Source organism: Hyperolius riggenbachi, chromosome 9 (genome assembly GCF_040937935.1).
Source record: "Hyperolius riggenbachi isolate aHypRig1 chromosome 9, aHypRig1.pri, whole genome shotgun sequence".
Taxonomy (NCBI): domain Eukaryota; kingdom Metazoa; phylum Chordata; class Amphibia; order Anura; family Hyperoliidae; genus Hyperolius; species Hyperolius riggenbachi.
Genome location: NC_090654.1, coordinates 29,652,048 through 29,665,412, shown reverse-complemented (window position 1 = coordinate 29,665,412; position 13,365 = coordinate 29,652,048). Strand labels below are relative to the sequence as shown.

Below are 13,365 nucleotides of genomic sequence, written 5' to 3'. Positions count from 1 at the left end.
GCCTTTACTGTGAGGGACTACTCTACATTGGTGGCATAATCTTCTTACCTCTGAATATACAAACGCTAGGTACATACGATGCAATTTTCTGACAGATCTACTGTTGGATCGTTTTCTTCAAACATGTCCGATCTGATCTCCGATTGATTTTCTGATTTGTTTTTTCATTCACTTCTATGGAAAATCGATTGTAAATTGATCAGAAATCACATCGGACATGTTGGAAATAATCGATCCGACAGTAAATCGGTCAGAAAATTGCATTGTGTGTACCGAGAATTATCTACTTGTATAGATCTCTTTCCCATATTTCATATGTAAATTTGCTAGTGAGCTATATTCATAGGCAATAATAGACAAGATTAAATCTTATCTCCTTTTGTAAAAGGACATTTGAGGTGAAAAAAAAAAAAGTTAAGATAAACAATTGTATCTATCCTCCTCCTAAAAAAAACTTTTTAGTTATCCCACAGTTTTATTTTATATTTAAATCTAGTTTTTAAATTTTTACTGTTTCATGGACTCTTCTCAATGACACATTCATTGACGTATGCCAGAGCTAAAATCTATGAACGATTGCCCCGTTCTATCTCTTTTCTGCTCCTAGAAGCCATTTTCTGCCAGGAAAGTGTTTTATGACTGCATGACTGCAATTCCTTTTCATTGAGGGTTAAGCTATACTCCGACCCAGACAGAAACTGTCACTTGCATACCTGATATTTAAAGTGAACCTCCGGACTAAAAATCGACTCAGCAGCACTGAAAAGGCTTGGTGTTTCTTTAACAGTTTCACAGCATCAGAACTTTGTTTCTCTTATACAAGCCTCACTTTTAGCTGCACAGAAGAAAACTGCCCGGGCTTTTTTCCCCTGATGCTGTGCAAAGCATGATGGGATTTCTGATTTGGTTGTTCTCATTCTATTTTTTACATTTAGAATTTGACATTTAAAGCTTAGCGTGTGCAGCTGGGAGGGGTGATCAGGACACAGGACAGTTGGAACTGTGTCTCCTGCTCCTTGTCACCTCCTTTCAACCAAAAAGATGGCTGCCCCCATGACAAAGATGGCAGCCCCCATGAATCACAAACATTTGCCTGTTCTTTTAAAACAGGGTGGGTAAGAGATTATATTACCTATCTATTCTAATTAATATAACTAATGTAACTTGATGACAGTATGTTTGTTTAGGCTGAAGTTCCCCTTTAACTCTTTCATTCAGAGAAAGTACAAAAAATGAACACAGCCTAGTTATTAGTGTGCTAGGCACTGTTCATAGACATGTCTATCTCATCATGTCACATGTCACCTCGGGTGTCCTTTAATAAATCCACACTTTTTCTTGGCTTGTGCAGATGCTGCTTGGCATTGTGCTCAGTTCATTGTTGGTTGTTGTTCGAAATCTTTCCCCGTTGAATCACTTGACTGTTATCCAGCGTCTTAACGGGATTTATCACACGCATTACTTTTCTATCTTCTCTCTAGTTGGAAGCGAGCCTCGCCGACGCCAAGAAGCAGCTTCAGGATGAGATGCTCCGCCGGGTCGACGCTGAGAATCGGAACCAGACTCTACGGGAGGAGCTGGAGTTCCAGAAGAACATCTACAGCGAGGTCGGTGAAAAGCTTAGAACGTGATGTAGATGTAAAACATCGTATCCGGGAGGAAGGAAGCTCACGTCTTTATTTCTGTATTTCAGGAGCTGCGTGAGACCAAGCGGCGCCACGAAACGCGTCTGGTGGAGATCGACAGCGGCCACCAGAGAGATTTCGAGAGCAAACTGTCGGACGCCCTGAGGGATCTGCGGGAGCAGCACGAGGGGCAGATCTCTCTCTACAAGGAGGAACTCGAGAAGACGTACAACGCCAAGGTAAAATGGAGGTTTAAGAGTAACCCGAGGTGAGTGATGGATGGAGGCAGCCATATTTATTCCCTTTTAAACAATACCAGTTGCCTGGCTGTCCTGCTGATCTCTTTGGCTGGTGTAGTGTCTGAATCACACACCCGAAACAAGCATGCAGCTAATCCAGTCAGACTTCAGTCAGAAACATCTGATCTGCATGCTTGTTCAGGGTCTATGGCTAAAAGAACAGAAAGGACAGCCAGGCAATCTGCGTTGTTCAAAAGGAAATGCATATGGCAGCACCTATATCTTCCTCACCTCGGGTTTCCTTTATAAAGTCACTTCACTCAATCTTGTTGTGTCCGTATTTGGGAGAGGCTGGAAAACAACTTTGGGAAAAATACTTCTTAAAGAGAACCCGAGGCGGCATTTTTAAATCTTAATCGGACACAGAGAATCACGTGCCTCTCTGTCCTTGTGCTGCTGCCATCAGCCCCTCCCCCCTAGCTCTGCTGTCCCCCCAACAAAATACCGCCAGGCTAGCGACAATCAGCTTGTCGCTGGCCTGATGTTTACCTGCGACTAGTCACTCCACTACAGACTCTCCCCGCCTCCGCTAGCTTCCTCCAATCGGAAGCTAAGCCGCGACCCAGGCTTAGCTTCCGATTAGAGGAAGCTCACGGAGGCGGGGGGAGCCTTTAATGGAAGGACAAGACGCAGGTAAATAGTAGGCTAGATTGTCGCTAGCCTGGTGGTGTTTTGTTGGCAGACAGCAGAGCCGGGGGGGGGGGGGGAGGATCCTTTATGCTTCTACCAAAACAGGTTGTATTTGTTGTTGTCTCTGTCCCTGTTCTCACCTCCCAACTTTTTGAGCCAGGAAAAAAAGGACATTAAGACCCTCCCCAGCCACACCCCAGTTATGGATGCAACACACCCCCCTCCTTCTCTTATACAGTTCCCTGGTGTTAAGTGCATCCCCCTTCCTCCCCTATACCGTTCCCTGGAGTCTAGGGGCTCCCTCTCCCTTCCCTATACAGTTCCCTTGTATCTATTTGTTCCTTCTCCCTCCCCTATACAGTTCCTTGGTTCCACCTCCTTTCCCTATACAGTTCCTTGGTTCCACCTCCTTTCCCTATACAGTTCCTTGGTTCCACCTCCTTTCCCTATACAGTTCTTTGGTGTGTAGTGGTTCCCCCCCTCGTTCCCCAATATGATTTCCTTGGTGTCTATAAGTTCCCCTCTACCTACTCCATAGGACTTCCCTGGTGTCTAGTGGTCTCCCCTAACTCCCCTATACATTTCTTATGTGCCAAGTGGTTCTACCCCCTCCCCATATTACTTCCTTGGTGTCTAGTGGATCCCCTTTTCTTATTCTATAAAACTTCCCTGTTGGTCCAGCTGTTGGTCTAGTTCCACCTCAATATGGCTTCCCTGGTGGTCTAGTGGTTCCTCCCTCCCTCCCTCATATTGCTTTTTTTGGTGGTGGCTAGCAGCCCCCCCCCCCTTCCCCATATGGCTTCTCTGGTGTTTATTAGACAGGTGAGTATATGTGCAGCAGTAGCAGTGTTATTTTCACCTCCAGCTGCTCCAATGATATGCATCCATCCTCGAACCATAAGGAGATAGATTTCCTGGGCAGTAGAGCGGGAGGAAAGCATGGAGAGAAGGACACACCTCATTAGAGCGGCGCTCAGAGGAGATGAGTAAAACTATCATAGCGCCTTTACTCTGCTGCATATACGGGAAGGCAGAGGGGGAGGCACAGGATGGGGCACATGCCAGGACACAAGACCACACCTCCCAACCAGGGACAGTCTCGGACAAATTGGGATGGTTGAGAGAAATGCCTGATAGAAAGATATACCACTTCCTGTCAGGACAGGAAGTGAGGAAAGTCACTCTCCAGATCCATACATATTGTTTGTCATCAGTTACTAATATTGTTTTCCATGTGTTGTTTTAGTTGGAGAACGCCATGCAGTCCGCACAGAGGAACAGCACAATGATGGGTGAAGCCCACGAGGAGATCCAGCAAAGCCGTATCCGCATAGACAGCCTCAGCGCCCAGCTCAGCCAACTGCAGAAACAGGTGAGAATATCCTGAGCCACACAGGAGGTGCTACACAGATGGTGACATCTTTATTGCTGCCAGGTGCATCACTGCAGAATGTACATTTGTTGTGTTCAGAAGTGAGCAGAAACACCACCTAGTCTCCCAGAATGCTCTGAGAGGAGATTTCCACATATATAAACAGTCTAGGCTAAACATCACTGGGAGGGTGGTGCTGCGTACCAATATAAAGAAATATACTTTTGTATATAGAAAGTGTTTGTTTCTGATGCTGAAACCGGAATAATTTAAGTTAACAGAAGATGAAAATATACGAAGGAGATAAACAATTGGATCTGTCGTCCTACGCCTAAATTTTATTTATTTTTAAAAAAATTTTTTTTAGGTATCCCATGGTTTTATTTTACGGAAAAAAAAATATACAAAACAGATTTAATGGTTTATAGACTCTGCTCAGTTGCAGTGTCTCAAGAGTCCAAGAGTGACAACACATGACCTTTTTATATTTCCTTTGCAGTTAAAAGCCCGGTTATCTGCTTAGGAAAGTGAGTTATAGCTGTAATTTGCTATCAGTGAGCTGGACTGGGTCCCAACTGAAGGAAAATTGTCAGTTCCATTGTTGAATATTAACTCTTTCAGGCAGATAAAATAAAAAAGAAAAGGAGCACAGCATATGTTTCTGTATGCTTGCCACTGTGTATACACGTCTTTCTCTTCATGTCAGATATCATCTCGGGTACACTTTAAGGTAGTGGGTATACTGAATATTATACTACATTGTACTATGTCACTACAGGGCCTCTTTAAATGTATTCCTTACTTACGTGATGTTTCTCCTTTGAACTTTCAGCTGGCGGCTAAAGAGTCTAAGCTGCGGGACCTGGAGGACGCACTAAGCCGCGAACGCGACTCCAGCCGCCGGGCCCTGGCAGAGAAGGACCGGGAGATGGCAGAAATGAGGGCACGCATGCAGCAGCAGCTGGACGAGTACCAGGAGCTGCTGGACATTAAGCTGGCTCTGGATATGGAGATCCATGCCTACCGCAAGCTGCTGGAGGGCGAGGAGGAGAGGTAGGTGAACGAAGCCTCCTGGTGGTGGGAGAAGGGATTACTTCAAGAGCTCTTATAGACAATAGTGGATTTTATAGAAAACTATGTACAAAATACATTGTTCTGATTTTCTACCTTTTGCACAGGCTCCGCCTCTCACCCAGCCCCTCTGGGCAGAAAAGGGCAGCCAGGACAGCTCACTCTGGGGGGGCTACCGTCTCCTCTTCATCCAAGAAGCGTAAACTGGAGACCCTGGACTCCCGGAGCACCAGCTACTCCCAGCATGCCCGGACCAGCGGGAAGGTGTCTGTGGAGGAAGTGGACCAAGAGGGGAAATATGTCCGGCTGAAGAATAAGTCCAGTGAGGTGAGAGAAGAGGGGTGACGGTTATTTAGTTCTTAGCAGCGTGGAGGAGTTTAGAGACACTGAAGCAGAAAAAAAAACTCATGATATAATGAATTGGTTGTGTAATAAGGATAATTAATAGAACATTAGTAGTAAAGAAAATAGCGCCATATTTTTATTTTCATATATATAGCTTTTTTTTTTTATAACATTGCATCATTCTCTAATAGTTGCCGTTTCCACACTACTCAATCATTCTAAATGATTTCACAGAGCAGGCTAGTGACCCTTTGAAATTTTCTTTGCAGAAAGCCACAAACAAAGAAGAAACAATGAGATACAGTTGAGATAAGTGCTTCAAAAATAGTGCTGTCCACGACTTTACAAAGTCGCATAGCTCACAGAAGCTCTTTTGCATTGATAACAACTGAAGTTTAACTCTTCCTGTACTGGAAACAATCTGAGACTCATATCTGTGCTAATAATGTTTTATTTCTTAGCTGTACTAAATGTACAAATCATTATATCATAGGTTTATTTTCACCTCAGATTCCCTTTAATATGTCGGTTTTTATTTCTATTTGTACCTCTGAAATGAGAATATCTCTCCAAGGCTTACCTAGACAGCAATGTAATTAATTCTTATGCAGTCTATCCACAACAATCGTAAATAAAAATTGGGGCTGGAGTTTGTTTTGTAGCTTGTCTGAGTCTGCAGGCCCAATTCTCTTGCTATTTGGCGTAGTCGGCAGGACAAAAGTCCAGTGGTTTAAGCTTCCTATTCATGCGCGCTGCCTTCAGCTCATTATATGATCATAGTATCTTTACTATAACCTTAATTCAATTTACTTTTCTCACGAGATGTTTTTGACATCTTATCAATAAAATATATTTTCTGCTCCTAGCAAGGACAAAAATGACATAAAATTAGTTGTCTAAAATTAACTCTTTGACTTACTAGGTTCCCCAGGGGGAACAACTTCGGAGAAAAGTTATTTGAATCAAGGTCGATGTCTTTCTGCAATGCTGTCACTGAGTGGCAATTGGGTCATCAAAATTATATAAAAAAAAAAGTAAATTAATAATTGAACTTAATTTAGTTTGCTGCTCAGGATTTAGGCTAAGAAGCGATTTCTCCAGGATTCATTATTTTCTTTCCATTGCATGGATTATTTTTCATTATTTATAAACCGCTAACCTGTTGGGCAGCACTGTACATTCAGATATCAGTAGTTATAAATTACTTGAGAGAGGCAATCTCATTTGCAACTGAAGGAGACGTGTATCTGCCAAAAAGACTAAAACCTTGTACACATGTACCATGTATGTTGGCCTGCAGGGATCAGTTCTGGTCTAGTCAGGTGACATTGCAGGACTGACGTTATACAGCTGTGTCGGCTAGCGACGTGGTCTGTTGCTATGGGGGGGAGCTAACGCACATATGCAAGTGATGTGGGCGGGGTTAGTGAGGAGAAGAACGCTCTCGGCTCGGCCAGTGCGCAGCCAAGTCGATCCGCCAGGCTGATTGCTGGCAAAGATGTGGGGGGCATCGGGGGCTGCTGTACATGCGCTAGACTCTAGAGTTTCCCCTAGCGTGTGTACGCAGCTTAAAGAGGAACTCCAGTGAAAAATATGTAATTTAAAAAAGTGCTAAATTTTTACAATAATTATGTATAAAATGATTTAGTCAGTGTTTGCCCATTGTAAAATCTTTCCTCTCCCTGATTTACATTCTGACATTTATCACATGGTGACATTTTTACTGCTGGCAGGTGATGTCACTGGAAGGAGATGCTGCTTGCTTTTTTGGCAGTTGGAAACAGCTGTTATTTCCAACAATGCAACAAGGCTCCCACAGTGTGATGTCAGAACCATGGTCCTGACATCACACTATGGGAGGGGTTTCACCACAATATCAGCCATACAGAGGTCCCTGATGATCCGCTTGTGAAAAGGAATAGATTTCTCATGGGAAAGGGGGTATCAGCTACTGATTGGGATGAAGTTCAATTCTTGGTTACGGTTTCTCTTTAAGAGCCTAGAGATCCCAACAACTAAGATGTAAATTGGTACTTATAACAGAGCGACCTCAACCAAATGACATGTCCAGGCAAAATTAAACAAGAAGTCGTTTAAAGGGATACTGTAGGGGGGTCAGGGGAAAATTAGTTGAACTTACCCGGGGCTTCTAACGTTCCCCCGCAGACATCCTGTCCCCGCGCAGCCACTCACCGATGTTCCGGCCCCGCCTCCGGTTCACTTCTGGAATTTCAGACTTTAAAGTCTGTAAACCACTGCGCCTGCGTTGCCGTGTCCTCGCTCCCGCTGATGTCATCAAGAGCGCACAGCGCAGGCCCAGTATGGTCTGTGTCTGCGCAGTACACTCCTGGTGACATCAGCGGGAGCGAGGACACGGGCGTGCAGGCGCAGTGGTTTTCTGACTTTAAAGTCAGAAATTCCAGAAGTGAACTGGAGGCGGGGCCGGAGCATCGGTGAGTGGCTGCGCCAACACAGGATGTCTGCGGGGGACCATTAGAAGCCCCGGGTAAGTTCAGCTCATTTTCCCCCGACCCCCCTACAGTATCCCTTTAAACGGCATTGAACACACACACACCAATATTCCGACCAATTATGACATTGGGATACTACGCATGGAGGCGGAAGTGACGTTTCACACGACCTATGCACACATGCCCTGGAACATTGTCAGAATACGATACCCATGCAATAATCGTCAGTCGGATTGGCCTGAATATATGAGATTGGTGGTTTATCACTCTCGTTTTACATCTCCGGATCTCTTAAGAGGTCTCCCAGGTCATCCTTGCTGTTGCTCGCTGGGACCTGCATTAACATTCGAGACGCGCTCTTCTGGCACAGGCGCACTTGCGCAGTAGCACAAAGCTCATACGACTTACTGTGCAGGCACGGTCGTACTCACACAGGGGCAATACAGTTTGTGCTGAAATTAGCATGGCCCCGATGTTCCTTCCTCCCTTGTCGGTAATCTTCGGGGGAAGGAGGGGTCTCTGCACTTGGCAAAGGGACTGGAGGACAGCGAGGAAGCCTCTATAGCAGTGGTCCTCAAACGAAGGCCCGCGGGCCAAATGCGGCCCCATGAGGCTTTTTTACCGCCCCCCCCCCCCACACACACAAAATGTCTTACTTATAGATGCGGTCAGCTACATCTTTAAATATTGGTGGTCAACAAATGGCAATCATTGCACCACCCATCCACATGGAAGCCAGAAAGCAGAAATACGCTGCTTTCCAATCCCATTCTACATCAGGTGACACTGCTGTCTAATTGGACTGCAGGTTGTCACCTGGGTATGCTTCACTGTTTGGCCCGCAAAGACATCATTTTATGTATACTCCGGCCCCCCAGCAGTCTGAAGTATGTTGACCCGGCCCAAAACGTTTGGGGACCTCTGCTCTATAGGATCCAGGGGCTTCCCTCGCTCCCCTCGGGTACACTTTAAGGATAACTGAAGTGAGAATATGGAGGCTGACATATTTTTCCTTTTAAACAATACCAGTTGCCTGGCAGTCCTGCTGATCTATTTGGCTGCAGTAGTGTCTGAATCACACCAGAAACAAGCATGCAGCTAATATTGTCAGATCTGACAATAATGTCAGAAACCTCTGATCTGTTGCATGCTTGTTCAGGGGCTATTGCTAAAAGTATTAGAGGCAGAGGAACAGTAGGACAGCCAGGCAACTGGTATTGCTTAAAGGAAATAAATATGGCAGCCTCCAGATACCTCTCACTTCAGCTGTCCTTTAAGGGTAACATAACATGGAAGAAGTAGACGATTGGCTACCTCTCAGACATTATATAGAGATGGCAAACAGGCAATTAGAAGTCACAGCTGAGACTTAAAGGAGTTATCAGGCAAACTAGCCCAAACGGGCTTTACTCACCTGGAGCTTTCTCCAGCCCCTTGCAGCCGACTGTCCCACGCTGACCGCTCTGCTCCCGCCGCTGTCCCGGTCTCGCCGCTCGTTATTCAGGCCGACCTCGGGGGTCAGCCTTACTGGGGCTGCGCAAACTACTGTGCCTGCGCAGTTCGCCGTGGCCGTGTTTGACAGCGGCGCTTTACGCAGCCGCAGTAAGGACGACCCCGAGGCCTGAATAACGAGCGGCGAGACTGGAACAGCGGCGGGGAGCGGAGCGGTGAGCGTGGGACTGTTGGCTGCAAGGGGCTGGAGAAAGCCCCAGGTGAGTAAAGCCCATTTGGGCTAGTTTGCCTTATTACTCCTTTAAAGAGACTCTGAAGCGAGAATAAATCTCGCTTCAGAGCTCAAAGTTAGCAGGGGCACATGTGCCCCTGCTAAACCGCCGATATCGCGCCGCTAAATGGGGGTCCCTTCACCCCCAAACCCCCCACTGCAACACTTGGTCGCAGACTTGGTCGCTCCTGAAGGCAGGGCTAACTGCTGCAGCCCTGCCTCCAGTCGCGTCTATCAGACGCGCATCGCCGCCTCTCCCCCGCCCCTCTCAGTGAAGGAAGACTGAGAGGGGCAGGGGAGAGGTGGAGATACGCGCTGACAGACGCGCATGGGGCAGGGCTGCGGCAGTTAGCCCTGCCCCAACCAGGAAGCGCTCTCCCGCTGCACCGAGGGGATTTGGGGGATCAGGGACCCCCGTTAAGCCGCGGGATAGCGGCGGTTTAGCAGGGGCACACATGCCCCTGCTATTTATGAGGTCTGAAGCGAGATTTATTCTCGCTTCAGACTCTCTTTAAGGTGCCCATACATGGTACAATTTTATATATTTTTTTCGAATACATCATTTAGTTTGATTATTACGTTAGATCGAATATAAAGATTTTTCCAACATCTCTGATCAAACTTTTATAGAGAACCGGGGGATAATTGTTGTTGTTCTTGATTGAAAAAAAAAAAAAAAATTCTTTTCAGCTTTCATTCGATTTGATAGTTTTGGTTCAAAAAACTGGAAAATCTAACGTTTTTATTGTACCGTGTATGGGTACGATAACAGAGACCGGTCAGAAGAAGATGGGGTAGACCAGGGATTTTCCAGTAACTGGTGTTGGTGACCAAAGGAAGGAAAATGTAAAACCAATAACTAACGCAAAATGTAAATTATTAATAGACTGCCAATCTGTTGTCTTACAGGATCAGTCACTCGGGAACTGGCAGATCAAACGCCAGATCGGGGAGGATAAGCCGATTATTTACCGTTTCCCCCCCAGAGTCATGCTGAAGGCTGGACAAACAGTGACGGTGAGTGCCTTTTCCACAGCATATCCTATTTGCTGGCTTTTTGGAGTGTATAGCTGGGCATGGAGCGCCCCCTACTGTACAGTACAATGAAATGGAAATGTTACAAAGGACACTACATTTCAGTAATTCTTCACATTTTACATCTCGTAACGATGGTGGGCGGAGCCATGCAGATCTGTTCCACAACGGCCTCTCATATAGAGATACAGTCGCTACAAAATTATTCAGATGAGGATTTCTAAGGGCTCTTGTAGGGCTTTTTTCCACTGAGAGCAATTTGCTTGAAATCGCAGAACGCTAGCAGTTTTTAAAATCGCTAGGGTTGTTACTTTAACATAGGAATCGTGAAAAGTATTTTCCACTGTAGCAATATGATTTTCTGTCAATCGCAATCGCTTTTTGGAGTGATTTTTACCTGAGATTGTGCTTCAATGTTAAATGCAAAATCACAATCGCATGACAAAATTGATGAGCAATCGCTTGCGTTTTTGATTATTTTGCGATTGCTAGTGGAAAAAGGGCTCTTACACTGCATGCGATTCCAATTTTGATGCAATTTTACCTGCAACTCTGATTCCTATTTTTGATGCGATTTAAAAAAAAAAAAAAAGCCCTGTGTGCTGCGTTTTTCTTTTTTGTATTGCGAACATCCAGTGAAAAACGGAATTTGCGAATCTGAAATCAAGATTGCGATTTGAAGTGTAAAAGAAGCTTCAATCTGTTTAAAAAAATGTGATGGTTTACTGTACAGTTTGCATCTGTGGCTTTTTATGTACACACTCACACTCTCTCTCTCTCTCTCTCTCTCTCTCTCTCTCTCTCTCTCTCTCTCTCTCTCTCTCTCTCTCTGTCTCTCTCTCTCTCTCGTGCAGTGTCTCCCTGTAGGAGCGTTGACATCCCCCCCCCCCCCCTCACCTCGGGCTCTCCTCTCAGCGCTCCCCCTCCTGGAATCATTGGTGGCAGCAGCGGCAGGCTGAATACATTACCACCTCCTCGCTGGAGGTCTTCCGTTCTCTAAGAGCTTCATGCAACTTCCTGTGTAAACAGGAAGTTGCTCTTAGAGAACGGAAGACCTCCGGCGAGGAGGAGGTAATGTATTCAGCCTGCCGCTGCTGCTGCTGCCACCAATGATTGCAGGAGGGGGAGCGCTGAGAGGAGAGCCCGAGGTGAGGTGGGGGATAATCTCCCCACCGGTCTGCGGCCACGTTCTCCTCTTATGCTGCGACCCCTCCTGCCCCACAAAAGTCCCTGAGCGGGCCTGGGGGGGGGGGGGGTGGGGGGGATGAGGGGGCCCGGGGATTTCTAGGTACGCCCCTGATAAAGGATATATTTTAAATCTGCTAGTATAAAACCCTCCACCTGCCAGGTTAAGGGGGAGAGGAAATCCCTGGGTGGGCGGGAACGATTTATTCTGTGCTAAGGCTAGATCAGCGCCTGTATCTTCTTCCACATGTTTGCCTCAAGCGGCAAAAAGTCTAACGTCCAGGCAGGCGGGCGGGCTTTGGCACCGTTTGGTCGATTCCTAATTCCTGAGCTCTGTCTCTTGGCCAGTCTGCCCATACATTGCTAGACCTATGGGCACCTTAACTCCTGAAGTAGATCAGCAGGTAACTCTCCTATCTGAAGTCTGTGATCTTCTTGCCTACATTTTTTGACTGCAAGCCTATCTCACTAACCTTCCGTTCCTCCTCAGGTCTGGGCAGCAGGAGCTGGTGGCACTCATAGTCCCCCCACTGATTTTGTCATGAAGTCACCTAATTCCTGGGGAACTGGAGACAGTATCCGAACTGCACTACTTACCTCCAGCAATGAGGTGAGTACTGGGGCGCTTGTCTGTGTTATTCTGGGGCAACTAGACTATAAATCTCAGCCAACACTTAATACTGGGAGGGGGCTGGATAGTGTAATGGTTAAGGGCTCTGCCTCTGACACAGGAGACCAGGGTTCAAATCTCGGCTCTGCCTGTTCAGTAAGCCAGCACCTATTCAGTAGGAGACCTTAGGCAAGTCTCCCTAACACTGCTACTGCCTACTGAGCGTGCCCCTAGTGGCTGCAGCTCTGGCGCTTTGAGTCCGCCAGGAGAAAAGCGCGATATAAATGTTATTTGTCTTGTCTTGTATAGAAAGAAATGACACGGGCAAATGTTATAACGTTGTTATGGGTGGGGGTGTAGATGGAGGTTGTAGATGTGGGACAAGTTAGGAGTGATAGAGCGAGGATATTAAAGAGAAACTCCGACCAAGAATTGAACTTTATCCCAATCAGTAGCTGATACCCACTTTTACATGAAAAATATAATGATTTTCACAAACAGACCATCAGGGGGCGCTGTATGACTGATTTTGTGCTGAAACCCCTCCCACAAGAGGCTCTGGTACCGTACGGTACTCTGGGCAAACTGCCACAATGTAACAATGACACACACAGGAAATGGCTGTTTATAGCTGTCTGTTAAAGCCAGAACAGCTACCTAATCTGCCCACAGTAACAATGTCACCATGTAATACATGTCAGAATGTGAATCTGGGAGAGGAAAGATTTTACAATGAGCAAACTCTGACTAAATCATGTATACATAATTATTGTAAAAATTAAGCACCTTTTTATATTAAATTATTTTCACTGGAGTTCCTCTTTAACAGGGACAGTAGAAGAGTCAGTGAAGAGTGTGATAACATTATAGGGGTTATAGTAGTAAAATGAGGAATAGAGGGTAGTGTAGAAGGTTAGGTATTTGATTGAAGGATAGAAGGGTTGAAGGTCAGTGGTAAGACTAGAGGTTTGAGGGGGGGGGGGGCACTAGGGAGTTAAG

At 46.0% G+C, this 13,365-nt stretch overlaps 1 protein-coding gene across 1 annotated transcript in view; it reads left to right on the top strand.

Annotated features, from left to right (window-relative positions):
- The window catches only part of LMNA (lamin A/C), an 80,196-nt gene that overhangs the window by 56,241 nt on the left and 10,590 nt on the right, over positions 1 to 13,365 (top strand). Inside the window, exons 3-9 of the mRNA XM_068252294.1 lie at positions 1,482 to 1,607; positions 1,694 to 1,864; positions 3,801 to 3,926; positions 4,759 to 4,979; positions 5,105 to 5,324; positions 10,446 to 10,553; positions 12,247 to 12,366. Of these exons, the coding sequence (XP_068108395.1) occupies positions 1,482 to 1,607; positions 1,694 to 1,864; positions 3,801 to 3,926; positions 4,759 to 4,979; positions 5,105 to 5,324; positions 10,446 to 10,553; positions 12,247 to 12,366 (1,092 nt within the window). The remainder of the gene's footprint in view (positions 1 to 1,481; positions 1,608 to 1,693; positions 1,865 to 3,800; positions 3,927 to 4,758; positions 4,980 to 5,104; positions 5,325 to 10,445; positions 10,554 to 12,246; positions 12,367 to 13,365) is intronic.